The sequence below is a fragment of the Chenopodium quinoa genome, unplaced genomic scaffold, assembly GCF_001683475.1.
Source record: "Chenopodium quinoa cultivar QQ74 unplaced genomic scaffold, ASM168347v1, whole genome shotgun sequence".
NCBI classification, from domain to species: Eukaryota; Viridiplantae; Streptophyta; class Magnoliopsida; order Caryophyllales; family Amaranthaceae; genus Chenopodium; species Chenopodium quinoa.
In genome coordinates, this window is record NW_018743050.1 from 287,082 (window position 1) to 307,167 (window position 20,086).

Here is a 20,086-nt window from a genome sequence, read left to right on the forward strand (position 1 = left end):
GATACATAAATGTGATTTACATAAAAGATTACAACTTTAATAAAAGGAAAAATTGCTACAACACCTAAGACCTAACTTTTTCACTATTAAATTAACTCCAACTACCATTTCTTTTAAGTAAACAAAGTAAATTCTAGCATCCAATCATTCAATTTCTTTGAATTGTACTCTCCTTCCCAAGTCTCTTGGTATTTAATTATTAATTATAAAGTTAATTTAAACCACTAACCAAACCATAGTTTTTGCAGTTTGGTTTGGATTGATTTGTTGCAACACCTTTTTATATACTTCCGGGTGTACACAGAGGTGGCCAGGTAGATACATCCAAGGACGTTTTTTTGCTCATTTAATATTACCCTTTGATGCACCTTGCTCTCGGGTATATAATTGTTGTTAGGATTAATAATAAATATTGAAATAAAAGCGCAAAAAATTAATGCAACTTTTGTTTATATATCTTTTACAAAAAAGTTGTGCAGTAGGGTTGTAGGCTTGTGAATGCAGTGTTCTAGGATCTACACAATATGAGGTGACATAAGTCAGATTGAAGACTATGTAATACGAGTAAGTTTGAGTTATGTATGACCTTACTCAGCCAACCAATGAATCAATGATGACATTATACAAATAAACAAAAAAAAATATTTTTTTTCAAAATTTTGTTAGTTTCTCTCATACTATACCAATCACACAAAAGATAGAGAATACAACAAATATATGTAAAAAACACAAATCTTTTTGATACGAAATTGAACAATATGATTAGATGATGTTGATTGCACTTGGGACAATCACAGCGAATGTATGAAAAAATCGCAGACTTTGTATCCATTGAACTTCTATCCTTAACATTCATTTAAAAGTTAAATTAGTTAAGAGCTTTTTAAGAACTTAAATCAACATCATGGAATCTTACAGGTTCAAAACTTGAAACCTGGACAGTATGCAAATTTAGTGTTTAAGAGAAATCAAAGCCTGCAAAAAAAATTTCTTTACTATTTCGGGAAGTAAATTAGCTGCAATGTTAAGATCATTCTGAACAAAAGATTTATACTCTATAGATTGAAAATTGTTATCAGGTTCAGTAAGAACAAGATTTACAAACTACTCAGAAATTCCTCGAGCTGTCAGACATGTGTATCATATTTTGATGCCAAGCAGAAAATTTGAAAGAAGTGTCACTTAACCAGCCCCTAGTAAATAATAAAATTCTATGGGAAGCACAGTTGCTTCTTCTATGAGTGGCGGCTCCAACAGAAGGCGTTTTGTTTCTTCCCAATCTGCCTGCAACATCATTTATATATTTCGTTAGGAGCACAAAGCATAAGTTGTCAGGGAACACTGCCGTAAAGTCATCAACATAATGACCTTGATCAATCTCCATAGAAGACTACAGTAATCTGATGAACACGGCAAACGGACTCAAACAACAATGCAAGTTGAAAGGTGGAACAATTGTCGCCAGGTGGAATACGAGTTAAAAGGAAACGTTTTTATTCTACCTTTTGTATAATACCCTTTAGTTTAACAGGTCGTTTGTTATTTCTTATCAAAATTATTAATCAATGAGAGAACCCTCCAGACAGGCAGACATATTTGACATGATGCATAGGTAGAAAGCACGCCTATGTATGAGCAGAGGCAGTGGAATGTGCATCTTATTTGATGTGAGAAAATCACCTTAGACATCAACTGCATTCCTATAAGCTGATACTCATGTACAGTAGTTTACTAATGTTCAAGGTGTAGTTACTATTACCTTTGATACTCTCTTGAACGATTAATGAATTCGCTTGCAACATCCTTCCCTTGGTATGACGCCAAAACTGATCTTATATCAGCAGGTTTTTGAACACCAACGTCTGTTCAGTTACAAAGATAAAAAAAAATATAATAAATCAGTGTGTCAGAGAGAGAGAGAGAGTGAACAGCTAATCGTAATTTGCAACCATTCTGAAAAATGCATTGCTACAAATTCTATACTGGAAATGTGACAACTACAAGAAGCTGATATAGCCTGACAGGTACTCACATTCAAGAAATGGAATAAGATCAATCAATGTCGTATCATCAGCTTCTTTTTTCCAAGGTTTGATAGAAACACAATTTTCAGGCTGAAGGCAAGTCTCTAGTGCATGTGCACTCACATAGATAACCCTTGAAGGATCCCTATTTAGCTTGGAGAGATCCTGCATAGTTGTGACAAAAGACAGATGACAAAAAGCCATATTCATTATCTCAAATGAATGACATGGGAGGATAAACCATGTACAACAGATCCCAATGCCAACAGCAAAAATAATTTGACGGTAGAGCTTGGAACATGAATTAAAGTTGCAGTAAAAATGGGAAATTACCAAAGATACAAGTTACTGTAGAGGATAGCCACGCTTAAGAAATTACGCACTCTGTATTTCAAAATTTCAAACCATCTAATCTATAATCTCAATAAATCAACACTAACAAAAACTATCAGGGACCTTACAAAAGAGAATGGTCTTCTCAATTTAGATACAGTCTTTATTATGGACGAGTAGAGAGGGTAGTGTAGCCCAGCTTTCAAGCAGAGCTCCTATGCTCTCCTATCTAAAAATCAGAATGCGAACAAATCTTTTCATTTTGATATAAAAGTGGCAAAAACTATTGGCTTGAGCCCAGGTCTCAAGGGCAAGGCCTGAAAATACAGCCAAAAATAAAACACACCACAGAAAAGTCGCTGTGGACAAAAGAATATGAAGACACAACTATAGCAACAACATTGCTCTGCTTTGTCTAAAGAGTCTCCCTTCCAGAATGGCTTAGGTGGAAGAGGGTTAATGTATGCAGCAATACCCTAGTGAACAGAAAGCTGTTTCTGCAAGACCCTTGGTCTGAAATTAATTGTCTGTCTCATAACAAAATAAGAACAATCTGAGACATTCTGATTAATCCAATATAATCTAAAGCCAAGTAATAGTCGATCTTACGCCTTAAATGACAATGGACAAATTAAGATGCATAACAAGCAAAGGCATATACACTCAAAAATCTCATAGTCTAATTATCAATCTTCATTACAATCATGCAGTAGCAGAATTATCATACTTAGGGTGACCAGTTCTGTTTCACCATTTTATAAAAAGTTCTTGGTCTGGTGTTTAATGCAAAACATCAAGTAACACAAAATTGACCGTCCTTTGCATATTATGACCAATTAGAGAAAGAAAAATTAAGCCAAATATCTATAATACCGTATATACCCATCTACCCACGCTTTAAATGCAAGCAAATGCTTTTTATCACAGACCTTGATTTCAAGTCATTTGGCATCATGATTAACCAAACTGTTAACTAGCTATGATAAATTCTCTACGTGATTGCTAAATAGGAGAATAGGCAACAAGTAGAAAGCCTTATAACTCCATAGATCTCCCCAAATCAATATACCCAAAGCGCAAAAAAAGAATTCTCATTTGAGGTCTTTCGTCATTTTGGAAACAGTCGAACAAGGAAAATAGAATAGTACAAGTTAGCAAATACAAACCCGGAAATGCTTTCCATCCTGATATTTAGTGGCGGCCCTTCCCAGAACGTGATGCACACCTTTTTCCATGAGCTTCGCATATATGTTATCCTCCAGCTGAACAAGTCATAATAACAAATTTAACAAAGTGATATGAGTCAAATGGTATCAGGTAGTATTTGAAGTTTTGAACTATGAAGTTCAGTACATACCACTTTATCGCTATAGACAACTATCTCATAAATTTCAGACATGTGCTTCAAGAAAGCATCCAGTCCCGGTCTCTTAAAAGTAGACCAACCTATCTCACGCTTTAGATAGAAACAAGAAAACATATAATCAGAAGATCTGGTAACAATTCCATATTGCACTGTTGTCGATTGTAATTTAGAAGCCAATACACAAAATTTTATTTATCTATATCAAGAGAAGAATAGTAAGGGAGTATAATGAATGATCGCCAGAAGAAAAAGACGTCTGACATAGTAAGAAATATCCAAATCAAATAACATAGTGAAGTGAATGCTGGATTGGTGGAACATCAGGGGATACCAATGCTTAAATAGTAACATAAAACTCACCTTCCAGTCATGAAGAATTAATGTCTCACTAAGATCCAAAACAAGTGTGAAAATTCTTAATTGCTCGTGTTCTTTAACCAAATCAGGGAGAAGTTTTTCATAATTAGGTTCAGCTATCTCCTGGAAGAAAATATAGGTTAATTTAGCCACCGAAGGAGCAAGGGTCATAAATTCATAATATAGAAATGCAAAAATCATAGAATTACCTGTATATGTCCTTCAGTTAAGCACCTTAGATCCAGGTAAAGATCAACAGCTTTAGAAGGAACTACAAAGATGAATAAGAAAGAAGAATATAATGAGGGGACAGATAATACTGTAATAGATGATAGAAAGACTGAAATTGAATAACGCATTTCAACGAACTAGCACAATTTCTGGTATGCACAAAGTAGAACAATTACCAACTACTGGAAATCGATTCGAAGATAAAAATAATTCACAAGAAAACTTACTATTAGAAGAGAGAAAAAGTAGCCAGCAAAAAATAGAATTTGGCCTCAACATTTCTTTAACAGGTCGTAGATTGGTATGGTGAGTGGTGACAAGAGTTTTAAACTCACGCCAGTTTTTGCATGTCAATTCAAGAAGTCAAATTAAGTTTTACTATTTCATCGGCAGCACGTAGATAGCAATGACTACTTGTTAAGACAAGTTCATTTAAGAATTTTAAGGCAATTCATTTCAATTCAAAGATGAAATAGAATCATGCTTCCTCGTCTACTTCTCTACAAATCAGCTCACATCTGAATAGAGTAAAGAGTTCCAATGAGAATAATCCAATGGGAACAAACACCCTACCTCAAAGCTATTGTTATCATATTCTAGATAATCCACAAAGTTATACTGATTTCTGGGAATAATATCCGTCTAATATTATTGTAAGAGTGTTTCTTTCCGCTAATTGAGAAATTGAAAACATTGAATAAACAATCAACTACAGAAGAATAAATTTTCATAATTTAGCTTTTCATTGATGGCTCGTAGATGCCTGGGAGATCAAGCGAGGGAAGCAATGTCAAACCGAAGGAAATAATAGACCATCAAAGGAGAAAAGGGAAGCAGGGATGAGGAAAGAGGCAGATCTACCTGTCATAACAGCAGAATAGACCAGATGCGGGAGAGTCTGACATACAAATAAGAAATGTTAGTGTTACAACATAAAAAATGGAACAGGTACAACATGAAATCAAAGGAGGAAGTTTTAGGAATTAGGAGTACTTAGAGCGCCACACTTAATACACTTAATACACCATGATCTTTGTATACTATTAATACAGCTTATCAATGAAGCAGAATTTACCATGAGTCCAACAGGCTAACATTTTTAAGCCTATGTTCTAGATTATGGACACAATATCCATCTGTAACAGCTGGTCAACTGTATTTATTTGACAACCCATGCCCAAGTCATGACAAGAAATGAAAAAAAAAAGTAAATTTAAGTAAAGAGACAATGTGCATATTATTAATTGTATTACCTGGTGGCAGTTTAGCAGGTTCAGTTGGGAAATCTAGTAAGATTATGTTAAAACATATCTAGTAAAAAAGGAACCTCCAATACAAGAAATTGAACCTCGTGCAAACTCGAATTATAAGTTTATTTGTATTTCAGATTATGGTATTTGATTTCACTATATGTGCTTGAAGACTCAAACCTGTAAGGAAAAATTCCTAGATCTGCCACTGTCACTAAATTATCTTTGAATGTGATCTCATAAAATGAATCTCCAATTGCCAGCTTTACAGTCTGTCATAGCTTAACCATAAGAGAATCTGTCTCCTAATTTCAGCAGAAACACTACATTCATAGAATAGGTGATGGATGCTCTCCATATCCTGAATGCATAGGACACAAAGGGCATCACATTGAATCAAAACTTTGATAATCTACCCTGCGTAGCCAAACAATACATCCATTGAAATCATTGGTTTTGAGTGCAGCACTAAATTTTACGATTGTCATTGATGTTTACAGTTTACTCTTACCTGATTACTTGTTGATTTGGGGTAACTTGTGTTCGCTGTTTTTTAGTTCTAACGCTAAATTGCTGCTGGGACAATTCTTACAATATGGCAACTAAGGGTAGTGGGAGAGTTGTTAACATTGCCTCTCTATGCCAAGCCCTCGCCCTTGATCAAGAGTTTTGATGCTTTATGGATGAAAGCAACGATGGTGCTAGTTGTCTACTCTGCCTCCTTAAAGTGGAGGGCTCTAGCAATTTACTTCCTCTCATAGATTTTCTGTTGTCAAAATATGTCCACTCCTCGGGGGTTGATTAATATAATCTATCCAGCCACACCTTACAACACTCAAGAACGAATTGTACTTGACTCAGCACCTCCTTTGGCTATGATCCCACTGCCTTTCAACAGGTGTTCTATTTGTCACCTATGAAGAAGAATAATGCATGTATGTCCCGAGTTGAAAGCAATTGCAACTAAAAAGGCCAATGATCTTAAACACATTATGATTGCATTTCTCCTCGCAATCATTTCCTGCATGGTTGTCCCCACCTCCAATGGGCAACATTCAGTGTATGTCTATCCTATTTGTTGAGAAATTGGAGAAGGTGAAGCACCATACTTGGAACGACTCTCTTGGCCTACCTCTACCACGGGTTGCAGACATGGAAGGGTGGTTTTAATAAAACGGTCAAAGACAAGGCAACATAGATATTCTTTTGGTAAGACATGATCAACTCAATTATGACCCTTTATTTTTAAAATCCACCATGTTTTTTCATAAACATTTTAAAATAATTTTTTCCTTGACAGCTTTTTTTTTATTTTTTTATTTGCATTCCTGGATTGCGGCATGCCGTTGCAATTGCGCTCGCTTTGAAGGACCTTCAAGTGCTTCTTTAGCTTTGATTGTGAAGGCAGTGTATCCAATTTCTAACAAGCACAAATCCCCAGTACATGGTATTGTAAGTATCCAAGTTTTTTTTTTATGATGATCTTTCAAATGATGCAAGTTACTTTTCTATTAATTTCACTACAAATCATTCTTTTTTCTTATTTTTTTGAAACAGAATATAGGAAGGTTATTCAATCGCCACACTAAAAATGTATCCATTATAATGAGGGTAAATCTCAACCCTTCATTTATTTGGATTAATCTTGTTCAGCCATTTTTTTATACTTTGACCTTGAAAAAAAAAACTTCGTAACAGCTTTCTTCATAGAAATGGCAAAAACTGCAAAATGGTAGAAGTCTGTACCGTCAAATATTCATATCATTTTCATGGTGATCAAGTTGCTTTATTTTACTAATTCACCAAGATGTGGGCTAAAGAAAACCAAGATCATATAACATGAAAAAAAAAAAAAAAATCAAGATTTTAAATTTTTTCTATAGTACAGCATCTATGTCATTTCTGGGATAAAGAAACTCTGAATATGGATTTTACTTTCACCATTGCAAAAAGCTGGAGATAATACACATTCAGTGATGAAGAATGCCTATTGCAAATTAAGATATCATGTTAATTAAAGCACTTTTTACACTAATTAATTAAGAATGCCGATTACACCGACAAATAAAATAAAAATGAGAACGACGTTCCGCTAATTAGCCATGTAAATAGCTTAAAGCCTTGAATTAGAAATGAGAGGATATCGAGATTCATGAAAATAGAGGGAATGAAAGAGCCAAAGAGGATCTGCTTAAGGTACAATATTTAAAATATCTAATGGTCAACTTAATTTATTTTTTTTGTCAACTTAGTGAATGGTGTAGATTTAGTATTAAAAATGAATGGTCATGATTATAAAGTTAAAATGGCTACAAAATTATTGTAGCCATTGCAAAATTGTCCACAAAATATAAGTCATTCTAAAAAAAAGAAGTAAAAAGGCCCTATCTTTTTTCTTTTTTCCACGTAATACATGAACTGCTCACAATCTACAACGCTGAGGTATTGCATATTTGAATGGATTGCATCCTATGTTAAAATTAGTCTAATGTTTTACTCTTTGTAGTTCAGCTTCTAAGAGACCCACTGAAATACAATTCTATATTCCTTTTTAAATAGGATATTGAATAGTTAGTCTAATGAATCATCTATGTTGCTTGATCCTTTTTGAATAGGAGATTATGTTTTGCGTTGACAAATATCAGGCAATGTTTACTTATAAAAAAAAAAAAAAATAGTGGGCCTTACACCCACTTCAGCACATCCAATATTCAGTAATTCAACAATCTTTCATACACTAAAATCAAGAAGCATCAAACATTTTCGCTAAAATCCATTAAACAATAATGGGAACTTACTTCAATAGTGATAGAAGAATCTATCATGGGATGATTAATTGAAGATCGAAAGGCCTTGGTCTTCTCATCTACTTCATCAGCAGTGTATGCTGCGCCAGTGAAAATAAAGCTAACTCAATCAAATGATGTTCAAATCTAAAAAACTAATTGGTACTAGTAGTTTATATGATATAAAAAGGAAAATTTAATAGATCATTTGAGTTTTGAGATGCTTAACATAAGAAGTGCAACCTAGACACAAGAATGACAACATTACTTTGTATGGAATCAGTCTACGCATATTACAGGCAAGAAATTAAAGTATCTAAATGCACATGATTAGCCTTCTTGTCATAATAGTTTAATGCCAAGGAGATAACAAAGTAACAAGTCAGCATGAAATGTCTCTTCCAAATACCACCATTTATAAAAGCGTGCTACTGATCTCCCATTTAAGTTGATTACATATCATTGCAGCTTGCTTAGCTAATCTCAATCAATTAAGGTATTCCACATAGATTCATAAATTTAAATATAGAGAAAGCCATACACTCCCACATTCAAATTTTGGTAGTAAACTTGGGTGGTGAGTGTAGAAAAGCAAACAGCCTCAAAATCTAAAGGACACAGAAAACTACTCACTTGTATGAATTGTACCCCAACATGAAAACATCAAGCACAACCTATTATTTTCTAGCAAAGAGACAAATATTGTCACGTGCGAAATATAAATACCCACACTCCAGTGTTTGAATAGAAAGCACGAAGCATAATGATTTGCAGATTAGCCAGCAAATTGACATGTAGTGTGATCATACAAAATATAAAACACACTAAATCCCCATAGAGCTGTGCACAAACAGAGTACCTACTATAATTACCAATCCACGTTAAAATAGAATGTAGAGAGAATAAGATAAGCAACCTCAAGCATATGATGGATAGCATTAATATGTTTGCTTCCAAAAGCATTTGCTTGCATAATTACATTCTAATCACACCTACCCATGCAATTGGTAATAAGTTGATACATCTTTTCCATCACGAACATGAATTAAGGTCAAACAAACAATATATTTATAACGTTAGCAAAAATATCCCTTAAATAAGCTCCTCCAACTCCAACCAGATGGATTGGATATATTCACATAGTATTTGATTGTATTTGATCTCACAGTTGTCTTCTACTTAAGTAACTGCCATTGGTCTACCCTATTACACTAACAACCTGTTTGATAAATGGAAATTAATGGCAATGATGAGGATTAGTTGAAGTGTGATTTTGCAAGAAATGTATCACCCTAAGGTAACGCAAACTCATCTCCAAACTATTGTTTTTCTTCCAAAATTTCCAATACTACCTAGTGCCACCCCTCAAGTGCCAAAGTGTTACTGGACGGTAAAAAATTCTATGACAAAAAAGATACTTCTTGAGTTCTTGTCTTTTTCGGTTTGACTTTTTACACTATTTACATATTAACAAGTATTGTGTATGTTGTTGAATTCATCATAGACTCACAGTATTCATAAGGTCATTTTTGTTTAATTTTTTTACTAACAGACAATGAAAGGTATTATTTGTCAAAATTGTGTCTTTCATTAAACAGAGAGAGTGATTTATTGGCAGAAGACTTCCCAAACAAAAATTCACTTTCATTACTGCCATACATTAACATCAATTATAGAGGCCATTAGTCAAACCCCCAACTCAAGTGGTTATGGAATTCATTAATTATTTAATTAATTTTAACAAATGTTGAACTCTATTTCTTTAGGAATATATATATATACCGGGATATTAATCGTAATTGTAAGTATAGAAAATCATTATTCATATCAAATTCCGACAAAAAAAGATTAAATTTTTTCCCTGAATTTTGAACAATTAAGAACAAACATTATAAAAAAACGACGATTTACAATTTCAGCAAGTCAATCACACAATAAACAGAAAAAACACAATCAATCACAACTCAACAAACAAATAGAGAACGAGGAGAGAGAGAGTTGACCATAAGTAGCGTAACCGGCGGTAGAAAAAGCTCCGACGACAGCGGCAGCAACGGAGAACTTAAGAAGAGAGAGAAATCGAGATTTAGGAGGCGTAGAATTATGAGAGAGAATGGGATCAGAAGATGCAGAGAAGGTTGAAGAAGAAGAACAGTAACGAGCAAATGGCGTAGAAATTGACGAAGAAGAAGTAGATCGTTTGGAGTTGTTAATTAGGGTTAACAGAGAAGATCGTCTGACGCTTCGTAGTAGCGTCGCCATTGATATGGAGCTTGGTGAAGAATAGAGGAGGTTTTTTTGTGGGGAAGGAGACAAAGAGAAGAGGGTTTTGCAGGGGTTTTTGTTTGGGATGTCTCCGTCTCCGTCTCCGTCTCCCCCCTCTTTTGAGTTTTGACGGGTTTTTGGAGGCGTGACTAAATTAGGGAGAGGATAGTAATTGGTAAAACGCCACAAAAATAATTTAAGTGAGAGAGATAGCTCAAGTTGTTAGAGCTCCCTTCTTGATTTCAAGATTCTCATTATCTGCCTTTGTGACTCTCTAATAAAACGAAAATAAAATGAGTTGGACTTCATCGTTACTTTGTTTTCTTATTTTACGTAATCGATTCCATATGAGACTAACATTATGAAACATGGGGAGTATTATTTTTTGTTTTGAAGAATTATTTACTTTTATTTTGATAGATTTATCATAGAAAATAATTTATTTTTTTTTTAGGAAGAAAATAATTACTTTTATTCTTCTAAATTTTATGTTCCCTATATATATAGAGTAATGTATTTTGTAACGTTTTCGGTGGGGAAAGATTCAAAAATTAAATCAATTAGTAATATAGGTCGATGAGACATATGCGTAATCGAGAAGACAACCCTAGTTTATAATTAATAACTAATTATTGGTCCGAGCGATGCCCCGCTTCATATAAATTTATTGCTTTAATCAAACTGTACGTTGGCCTTGTTTGATACCGAGAGCTTAAATAGTGTGTGATTTATTTATTTATTTTAAAGATGAGATCTTAAGTACGTAGTTAGTTATTTGTGTGAACTAGTTGGTTTGACTATAAATTCTTTTTTGTTATATAGAACAAATGATAATCAAATCTTTATAATTTTGATGTCAATATATACTATTAATTATTGCACCAAAAATGGAGTAATGATTAATTTCTTACAAATCATATTACTATGAGATTACAAAGGATTTCAAGGGGAATTCAAATAGGGTGGTTACACACATGAAAAGCTTTTCATTCAAATTATATTGTGCAATTATTAGGAAGAAAATTTAAATAGAGTAGTGTTTATACATATGAAGAGTTTTTCAATTAAATAAACATTAATACACGGAGGTTAAGCCAATGAAGAGTTTTCCAAGAAGACTAAACATTACTACACTTCGATTATGTGGCAAGCTTGGAATATGATGTGGCACAATAATACAAACAAAATGACACATGACAATATAACACTCCTTACCTTGGAGTTTTACCTTTTTTTTTTTTTTTTTTTTTTTTTGGTAAAACTGTGCCAAATTAACTCAAACAACCACCCTCATTAAGAGATTTAATTCTAGTTCATGATTACCCCGCGTGAAAAACCATTAAAGTCTTCTTTAATTTCAAGTATTTATCTTTCTTATTTAAGAAAACCACATCACCTTGTACTAGTTGTACATGGTCCTCATTATACTCCAAACATATACACGTGCATATGTAAAAGAACATGACGTTATGATAAAAGAACCTAACGAATGACCAAAAAATGACCAAAGACTCCCCATGGTTATCCAAAATAACTTTAGTCATGATTTTGCAAGTTCCTATTTCTTTCCAATAGTATTTTGCCACCTATCAACTATTATACTCATGACCAAAACTTTGTCTTGATCATTCCAATGACCGAGGCATCACAATCTCTCCTCCCTTATTTTCTTTCTTCTAATTTTTTAATACCAAAAGTTTTCTCTCTCCTCATGACCAGGTCATTTGTCTCCCTCTAAGAGTATCAACATTCATGGGACTCGCTATAATTTCTCTTTCTTCACCTCTTTTATTCACATCACTTTCCACTTTTATCACATACCTTTCCCATTTTACAATTCCGTATCTACATTCATAATTTCCCCATTTACTTTCTCTATCATAATTTTCCATACTCCATCACCTTTTCTCCCTCCTACTTTCCACACCCTATATTTTTTTTAATAAGAGAAAAGTCCCTTTATTGCAGCCTTGCAGGTGTTGGTATGCAACATTAAAATCATGTACACTTATAACAAAAGCTTAAACTAAATAATTGTTTTTGGCCCATTGATGAGACTACAATTTAAACTTCTAAATTGATCCATCATACATGCTTAGCATGTACTAAGCAAACCTTGATTTTCTATGTGGAACTCCCTGCATGTTGAATTTGTGTATCATGCTTATTCCATTCCCTATGTATTGAACAATATATGTTCGATTCTCATGAAATAAATCATACATGGAAGCAGACATAAATCACACTAGATGGGAGCAGTCAGCCAGATATTCAGTAGGAAGCAGAAGGCTTGTATACATAAGATGGGAGCCAAGAATTCAGCTCCTTAGTGAATATTTGAATCGGATAACGAACGCTCCTCTGCGTTTCAGTTTATGAATCCTCACCACTCAGATCACCCCAGCGGACATTATGCTTAGCAGCAAGGTAATGAGATCCAACAGGTCCCCTGCTTCCATAAGGGTATAGCTCTGGTGCTACCTTTTTCTCCTCTAGTGCCTGTAACAACGGCGTGAACAACGACCAAGCAGCATCTAGCTCATCACTTCTAATGAACAGCCTACGTTCTCCTTCTATTGCATCCAGAAGTAATCTCTCGTATGCATCAGGTATTTCTCCTCGATACCTTCACAAGTTAGTAGGCACTGTCAGGAAGTTGGGGATAGACCTTATCTACTTTTTTCTCTCAGGTCAATAACAAGAATCCTTGTTACTATCCACCTAAACTTGCGTTTGTTTTCAAGCAAACAGCACTTTTTAGGAGGAAAAACAAAATCATATGCAAGCAATTGCCTTGGGAATAAATGTTTCCAAGTCAAAAGGCCAGAGACATATCTTCCAATGAAATTTCTGATTATATTAACACATGGTTGCAAAAGTATATACGAGTAGTGACTAAGAAAGCTGAATTTTATAATATTACTTCTGCTCTAGCATAGTAACTAGGTACGGAATACTTTTCAAAAAAAAATTATATGCTTACCTAGCACTGTAACACAAATTAAGGTCACTGCGGTCTAATCTCATACCAAGGCCAGGAACTTTATTGTTGATTTTCAAGAAAATCGCTTCATCAGGTTGTACCCGGAGCACAAGCTCATTGGTTGCTTTATCCAAATCAGTACCAAAATTTTTCTTGTATAAGTTTCCAGGGACATGTCTAAACTGCACTCGTATTTCAGCTCTGCATTTCATATGGCATTAACTTTATTGCCAAATGTGACCAATTCTCATAAACAAAAAAACATAGGAGTAATAAAGATGTGTGCAAACCTCCTTGTATGAAGAGCTTTCCCAGCTTTCATCAGGAAAGGAACTCCATCCCATCGAGCATTGTCAATGAACAATGCTGCAGCTGCAAAAGTTGGAGTGAGACTATTCTTTGGCACCGTTGGATCATCTGTATATCCAGAGTAAGATTTGTTCCCTTTGGTGTGACCCTTGTATTGACCCACAACCACATCTTGAAGCTGAAGTGGTCGCATTGACCTAAGTACTTTCACCTAGATGCATGAGAGAACGATAAAACATCTAGTCCAAAAGGGAAGCAAAAGAATTATTTACAGAAATACTAAGTACAAGAATACCTTCTCATTTCTGATGTCCTCAGCTTCTAAACTAACAGGTGTCTCCATTGCAAACAAGGCTAGTATTTGAAGAAGATGGTTTTGCATTATATCTCGGATTATTCCATAGTTATCAAAGTATCTAAGAGCAAAATCAGTTGAAAAAGTTAATTCATATGCTTAGTGATATATTAAGCAAATTTGAGCCTTTATAACTTACCCCCCTCGTCCCTCTGTACCAAAATCTTCAGAGAATATGAACTGGACATTCCGGATGTAGTTCCTTGACCATAGAGGCTCAAAAACAAGATTTGAAAAGCGTAGAACAGATAGATTCTCAACCAGCTCCTTCCCCAAATAGTGATCAATCCTGAACAGACATTCAAGTTTAATATGGTAAAAAACCTCTATATCTAATAATACAATAAAATATTTAACACATTAAAAATATATCAAGTTATCAACTGTAATCACACCTGAATATCTGGTCCTCAGTCAAGTACTGCTTCAAGCTTCTAGTAAGCTCACGAGATGAATCTGAGTCACGTCCAAATGGCTTTTCCACTATAACCCTTGTCCATCCACTTGTGGAAGAAGCTCGATGGCTTAAACATCGGACTACATCCACAAAAATGTTTGGTGGTATTGAAAGGTAATATAGCCTATTTGGCAATCTACCAGCCTACAGAGATAGAAGTCAAAGTTCCAATTTTTTAAATCCCAATAATTAAACATTATCCAACCAGGAAAAGATACTTCTCGGCTTTATACAGCATATTATTGATCAAGACCTCTACATGTAAGAAAACTTATACTATAAGTAACATTAACCAGTAAGTAACAACAGTACTTTGTCTGAATAAAATGTGGCTGTGTTCAGTTAATGGCTAGCAAAAAATGTGGCTATTCATCTTATATACATTGGAACATGGGACATGCCTTCCATGTTCAAGCTTTTGGCCACAAGATATTTCAAATGAACACCAATGCAGTAGCTATTCTCTGATATATTCAGTGTTGTTTGATTGACATTTAAAAACATGGGAAGTGGAACAATGTGGATTTGTTCGGTCGGCAAAAAGATAAGATGTTCTAGTGTTCTATTACCCACAAAATAAATAAGTTGCTTACCAATGTCCCTCTAGGTAGGTAGAACCGTAGAACTTCCTATGCTCAACCAATTAACATCGTGCACTTAATTGGAAGTAAGACTACATGGCAGAAACAACTCGTAGGAAATACTACTTCCTTTTTTTTACTTAGCTTGTTCGAGTACTAATTCAGTGTTAGGAAGAGGAGTGAATAAACAAAGATAAATACATGTAATAAGGAAACAATAATGAGAGCTTTCTTGCTCTTGTATGCAAATGGAGAGGTTCGATGTCTTGAGTACCCTTGGGTAGTTTTGGAGATTCTCTAACCTAAATATATCTTACATTTTAGATGACATAATGAATGGTTTGGTTAGTAGGTTGGTTGACTTAAGCAACAGGAGTACAGGACAGAATATGATGAAGATTATTCAGTTAGTCTTGCATATGCCAAGTAGAGTAATGAAAGAAATGGAGTAAAGAGAAAACTAAAGATTTCTCAATGTATGCTGGCATAAATCCACTACGAGTTGCACCAATTTCTTTTGATCAGGTGTGTTAAGTCATGAACTTACACCACCTTTGAAGTTCTATTCCAATCATACATAGAGCACGTATAAGCTACCTTCCAAATTTTGTATCACATCATGCACTCATAAAGTTCTAACAGATAGGATGTCGAATAAGGATCAAGTTACCAGACCTCATACAATTTTTTGTTGCAGAGAGCTTAGGAGATATAGAAGGATTATAAGGTATAAAGCTGTTTGTTTCCTGGAGATTATTTATATTCTTATCTCCTAGTATAAATGCTTGTGCTCGTTTCTTTATGCCTCAATATTCAGCAGAGTAGCAAAACTCTTTACACCCCTATCAGTCTATCACTTGACATTTTTCAGTCCCGGTGTCAAGATCTTTTTGCTTACCTATTTCCTTACATTCTTCAGTCCCATGGACAATTTTGAGGTGCCAAAGTAGGCAGCCTCCATTGGATCAAGTAGTAATTATCGTATTTAAAATCAGATACTTTACCTTCTCAGTATATCAAAAATAAGTTCACAGGCTCACAGCCTAACCCTAGAAGGTAACAAATAATATACACATTTGAGTTCAGTTAGATAAAGTCACTAAATAGCAGGTGTTTTACCTCTTTTTCCTTAAGCTTACAGTCCAATCCTGAAAAGTCGTCCTCAGAATTATACTGGCCTGAATGGTAAAATCATCTTTGCAAAAAATGATCCATTTTTTCACCACAATTTTCCCTGAAAGATCTCATTTTGTTAATAAATGCAAAGTTGTTCATGAAAAACTAAGCAAAACAGAAGGTTAACGTTCGACATACCTCTGGTCTACTCTACAGGTTAAGGTTTTACTGATCATGTTCCGCAAGTCTTCATCGTTCATATTAGTTCGTGAATAACCAAAGATTGTGAAGCTCTGCGTTAAGTTGTTGCATGTAACACTTATACATACAGTTTCGTTGCAGTTGCACATCACATTGATACAATAATGAAAGTAAATTTAATATATAATTCATATCTTAAACAAAGACAAAATACCTCAGGAAGAAAGTTTTCATAATAGAGAGCAAAAAGTGCAGGAAAAATCTTCTTTTTGGCAAGATCTCCGGACGCACCAACTACAATTATGCTCAGCGTGGGCTCTTCTTTGACAGATTCCAATAGGGGAAGCGACTGAAATCCTACTGACGAATCAATATTCTTTGCAACAATTGGGTTTGCGGCCACACCTTCACAAACCCCAAAAAATTGAACATTCAAAATGAAAAAGTGTAAGAGATGTACCATATGATAATGCAGATGAAGGATTTTTATGATTACAAATTTTGCACAAAGCTATCTAGAAATCAATCACTAAGATCAAAATCAAATAGTTTATAATATAGGTCTTAATGCCAATATTTACAAAAGCAAGAGATCCAAACAATGCAAGTGGGTGAACCTGCCTAAACTCCTAAAGTGAACCCCTTATCATTCCGTAAAAGGGCAGACAAAACAAAACAAGATTCTATTGTCAGATATCAAGCATTGCCATCTTTTAGTTCCAAATTGATTAAGGGAAGAAAGATAAGATTGTTAGGAGCAATGCCATCATTGGAAACCAAATACCATTAACAAAATAGTTACTTGGGCAAGTAACTATGATTAAGAAGCAACATGGTGTAATTTTGTGAAAATTATTAAAATTTTAAACACGTCACGTGAGGAATTGATAGCATGAAAGCAATAATTTAGTATAGAAACATAAATATTTTATATAGTATGAGAAGACAGAAGAGTATAGAGCAATGTACAACCAAAAAAAAAAATGAAAAAGGGTGAATATGGGAAAAGAACAGGATAGTATAGCGACAATTCATAAGAACAGGACAGAAAACTACCTCATTGACGTAGTAGGCATTCAAATTTTGGATTATATTTAATAGTACTTCACTGAAATTAGTATGTTGAAGATATTGCCAAATTGGCAACTTCAACAAGCTCCTGCTGATTACATAAACTCTTTGATAACCAACGATTTTAACAGATGAAGAAAAGCTAAACTAATATTTGTCCTCATTCCTCACTTTGGAAACAGTAGTTCCCTTGACTTTTTGGACATTGTAGTTATCTTCCAGAATGATACGAAAAGAAAAGGCAGATTGCAGAAAAGAAGCAATGATCGAAGAAGGTAAAGAGTGTTGTTCCTTAAGTTTCATGTACCTTCATCTCCAACTTGCAAGAAGAACCTAACCACTTATGATCCAGAAAACTGGGTTGATTATATGGTCCAGCAAAATTATTCCTACCACGTGGCACTTAGCCTCATTTCTTGGCTACCATCACCATGACATACACTCAAATGACTGATGAACCTAGGCCTAGTTATCCTGCAGCATTAAAACCCTGCTATATTCTCCTATAAATTCGAATTTAGAATTTCACACATTTTTTCACAAGATACAACAACAAGAGCAATCTAAGTAAAGAAGTGCTTAAAAAGTGGTACTAGGGGAGAAAACCATAGATTGGCCTGGATATCTCAGACCATTAATTAAGCTAAAACATCTTCCTTGGACCCTTACTAACTAATCGAAGCAAGTAGTTGCTCAAAGCCTCAATTTCTATTATCTACTATATGAGTATATGACCATATCTTACACCAAATGGAAAGTATCATCCACAGTATTTCCAAAGTAGTGCTCCAAATGCATTTTCTCACATTATCAATATTTATTCCATTGTTTGAATTGAATAATGTAAATCTTAACCACCATTAGGAAAAAGAACTCAGTAGCAGTTCAAAATGTGGTCGTTGAGTACTATAGTTGTTAAAAATCATTGAGGCAGTAGCTTTTGATTATCCAAATCACAATAATGCCACAATGTATCTCCTTAAAAATCACAGTTAGACCCAAACTACAATAAACAATCTAAATTTCAGCACAATTTTAAGGCATCCCCAGACAAAAATTTATGATTCTTGTAACTAATAATTCTACTATATGAATGAAAGCAGCTATGATAGCACAGCTAAATTGAAATTCAATCGGAAAAATGAAACTTGCAAGAAGCACTATATCTACCAACCAATTTCTTTAACAATAATTATAGCAGCCTAAAACAAGAATAACTTATGTTACTCTGATTCTTTGTTTCACCTATATACCCGTGTCGTATACTCGACACTTTGGACCAACACATACATCACACTCTATTTTGGACCAAAATCAAGCAAAAATATAAGGAATCACGTCCAACGCTTCTAGTGGAGTCTGATTAACATATATATTAAACTATTAAATAGTTAATTCAACTAAAAGAGCACCACATTAAAGAAGAAAACTTACCATCTTGAAGAGAAACATCATTTAAAGGATGCCCATTTGAAAATTCAGAATGCAAACACTTTGTTTGGTAGAATCTTGAAAGAATGTGAGACACCCATTTTGAGGAATAGAGCTTTGAAGGCATGATAATGGAAGAAGATGGCAAGAAACAATTTCCTCCATTTTTAAGGGTAATTGGAGAAACTTTAACAGCTGCTATGGAAGATGAACAAGCGCTCAAATGCTTAGCCATGCAATAAATTGGTAGCAAAATTTAGAAGTTTTTTGTAAAAGATCAAATTTTTACATGAAAAATATCTTGGGTTTAGATTTGAAGGAGAGAAATTGAGGATATTTTTTATACAATTTGGCTAAAAAATCAAGAAGATCAGTAAGTAGAAAACTGTTCAAATGAGTAGGATGGTAGGGTCGTTTGTGATCTTTAATATGAGGCTATGAATATTTCTTGCTTTCTTTGTAATATACCTATCTTTGCAATTACATGGGCAATGGGCAGTAACTATATTGGCTTTTTAAGGTGGGATTGGCCACATTATTTAGTTTTTGGATGTTAGCACCAGTACTATTAAAAGCATAGCCAATGGTTGCCTAAAATTAATTGGTCGTGAAATATATAATTTTTATGGATTTATCTAAGGGTGATCATTAGCAATAATCCAGTCCGAAAACAGTATCAATGTATCACTGTGGGAAAGTCTACAAACACATTTTTAGGTAAAAATCTTAACTTGACTTTAAATAAGCCCAAAAGGCTGCTTTGGCCCGACAAGTCCAATTCGTTTTTACGGGGTTGAGTGTGATATTTCAACCTAATGTCTGGCTTGATCGAATTTTTATCACCTTTAGTTTCATCCCAATTGTAACACAGATTAGTTTGTTATTATCTAGTGTTTGAGTCCAAAATTATGGTCTCATGTTTTAGGTCCAACTAGAAATTTATTAGTTGACTTCTAAAAGAAGCTTAGAG

The 20,086-nt window shown here is 34.3% G+C and overlaps 1 protein-coding gene and 1 pseudogene across 1 annotated transcript; both read right to left on the reverse strand.

The window, feature by feature from the left end:
* Nucleotides 1-976: 976 nt before the first annotated feature.
* On the reverse strand, nucleotides 977-10,822 carry LOC110730816 (mitochondrial import inner membrane translocase subunit TIM50-like). Its single transcript, XM_021910641.1, has 10 exons — nucleotides 10,351-10,822; nucleotides 8,360-8,448; nucleotides 5,173-5,209; nucleotides 4,290-4,351; nucleotides 4,084-4,203; nucleotides 3,715-3,813; nucleotides 3,524-3,619; nucleotides 2,033-2,189; nucleotides 1,760-1,862; nucleotides 977-1,284 (listed from the first exon to the last, which is right to left on the reverse strand). The coding sequence occupies exons 1-10, from the start codon at nucleotides 10,607-10,609 to the stop codon at nucleotides 1,236-1,238; spliced, it is 1,071 nt and encodes a 356-aa protein (XP_021766333.1). The 5' UTR covers nucleotides 10,610-10,822; the 3' UTR covers nucleotides 977-1,235.
* A 1,801-nt stretch (nucleotides 10,823-12,623) lies between these two features.
* On the reverse strand, nucleotides 12,624-19,550 carry LOC110730817 (annotated as a pseudogene).
* Nucleotides 19,551-20,086: the final 536 nt, after the last annotated feature.

Bases quoted from the DNA above. Each gene is read 5' to 3' on its own strand.
- LOC110730816 (XM_021910641.1), bottom strand. From the start codon at position 10,609: ATGGCGACGCTACTACGAAGCGTCAGACGATCTTCTCTGTTAACCCTA. The intron at 5,210-8,359 runs GTAAGTTCCCAT...TTTGTATGTCAG, and splicing joins ATTCTTCTATCACTATTGAA to ACTCTCCCGCATCTGGTCTA. The intron at 1,863-2,032 runs GTGAGTACCTGT...GTAACTGAACAG, and splicing joins TCTTATTCCATTTCTTGAAT to ACGTTGGTGTTCAAAAACCT.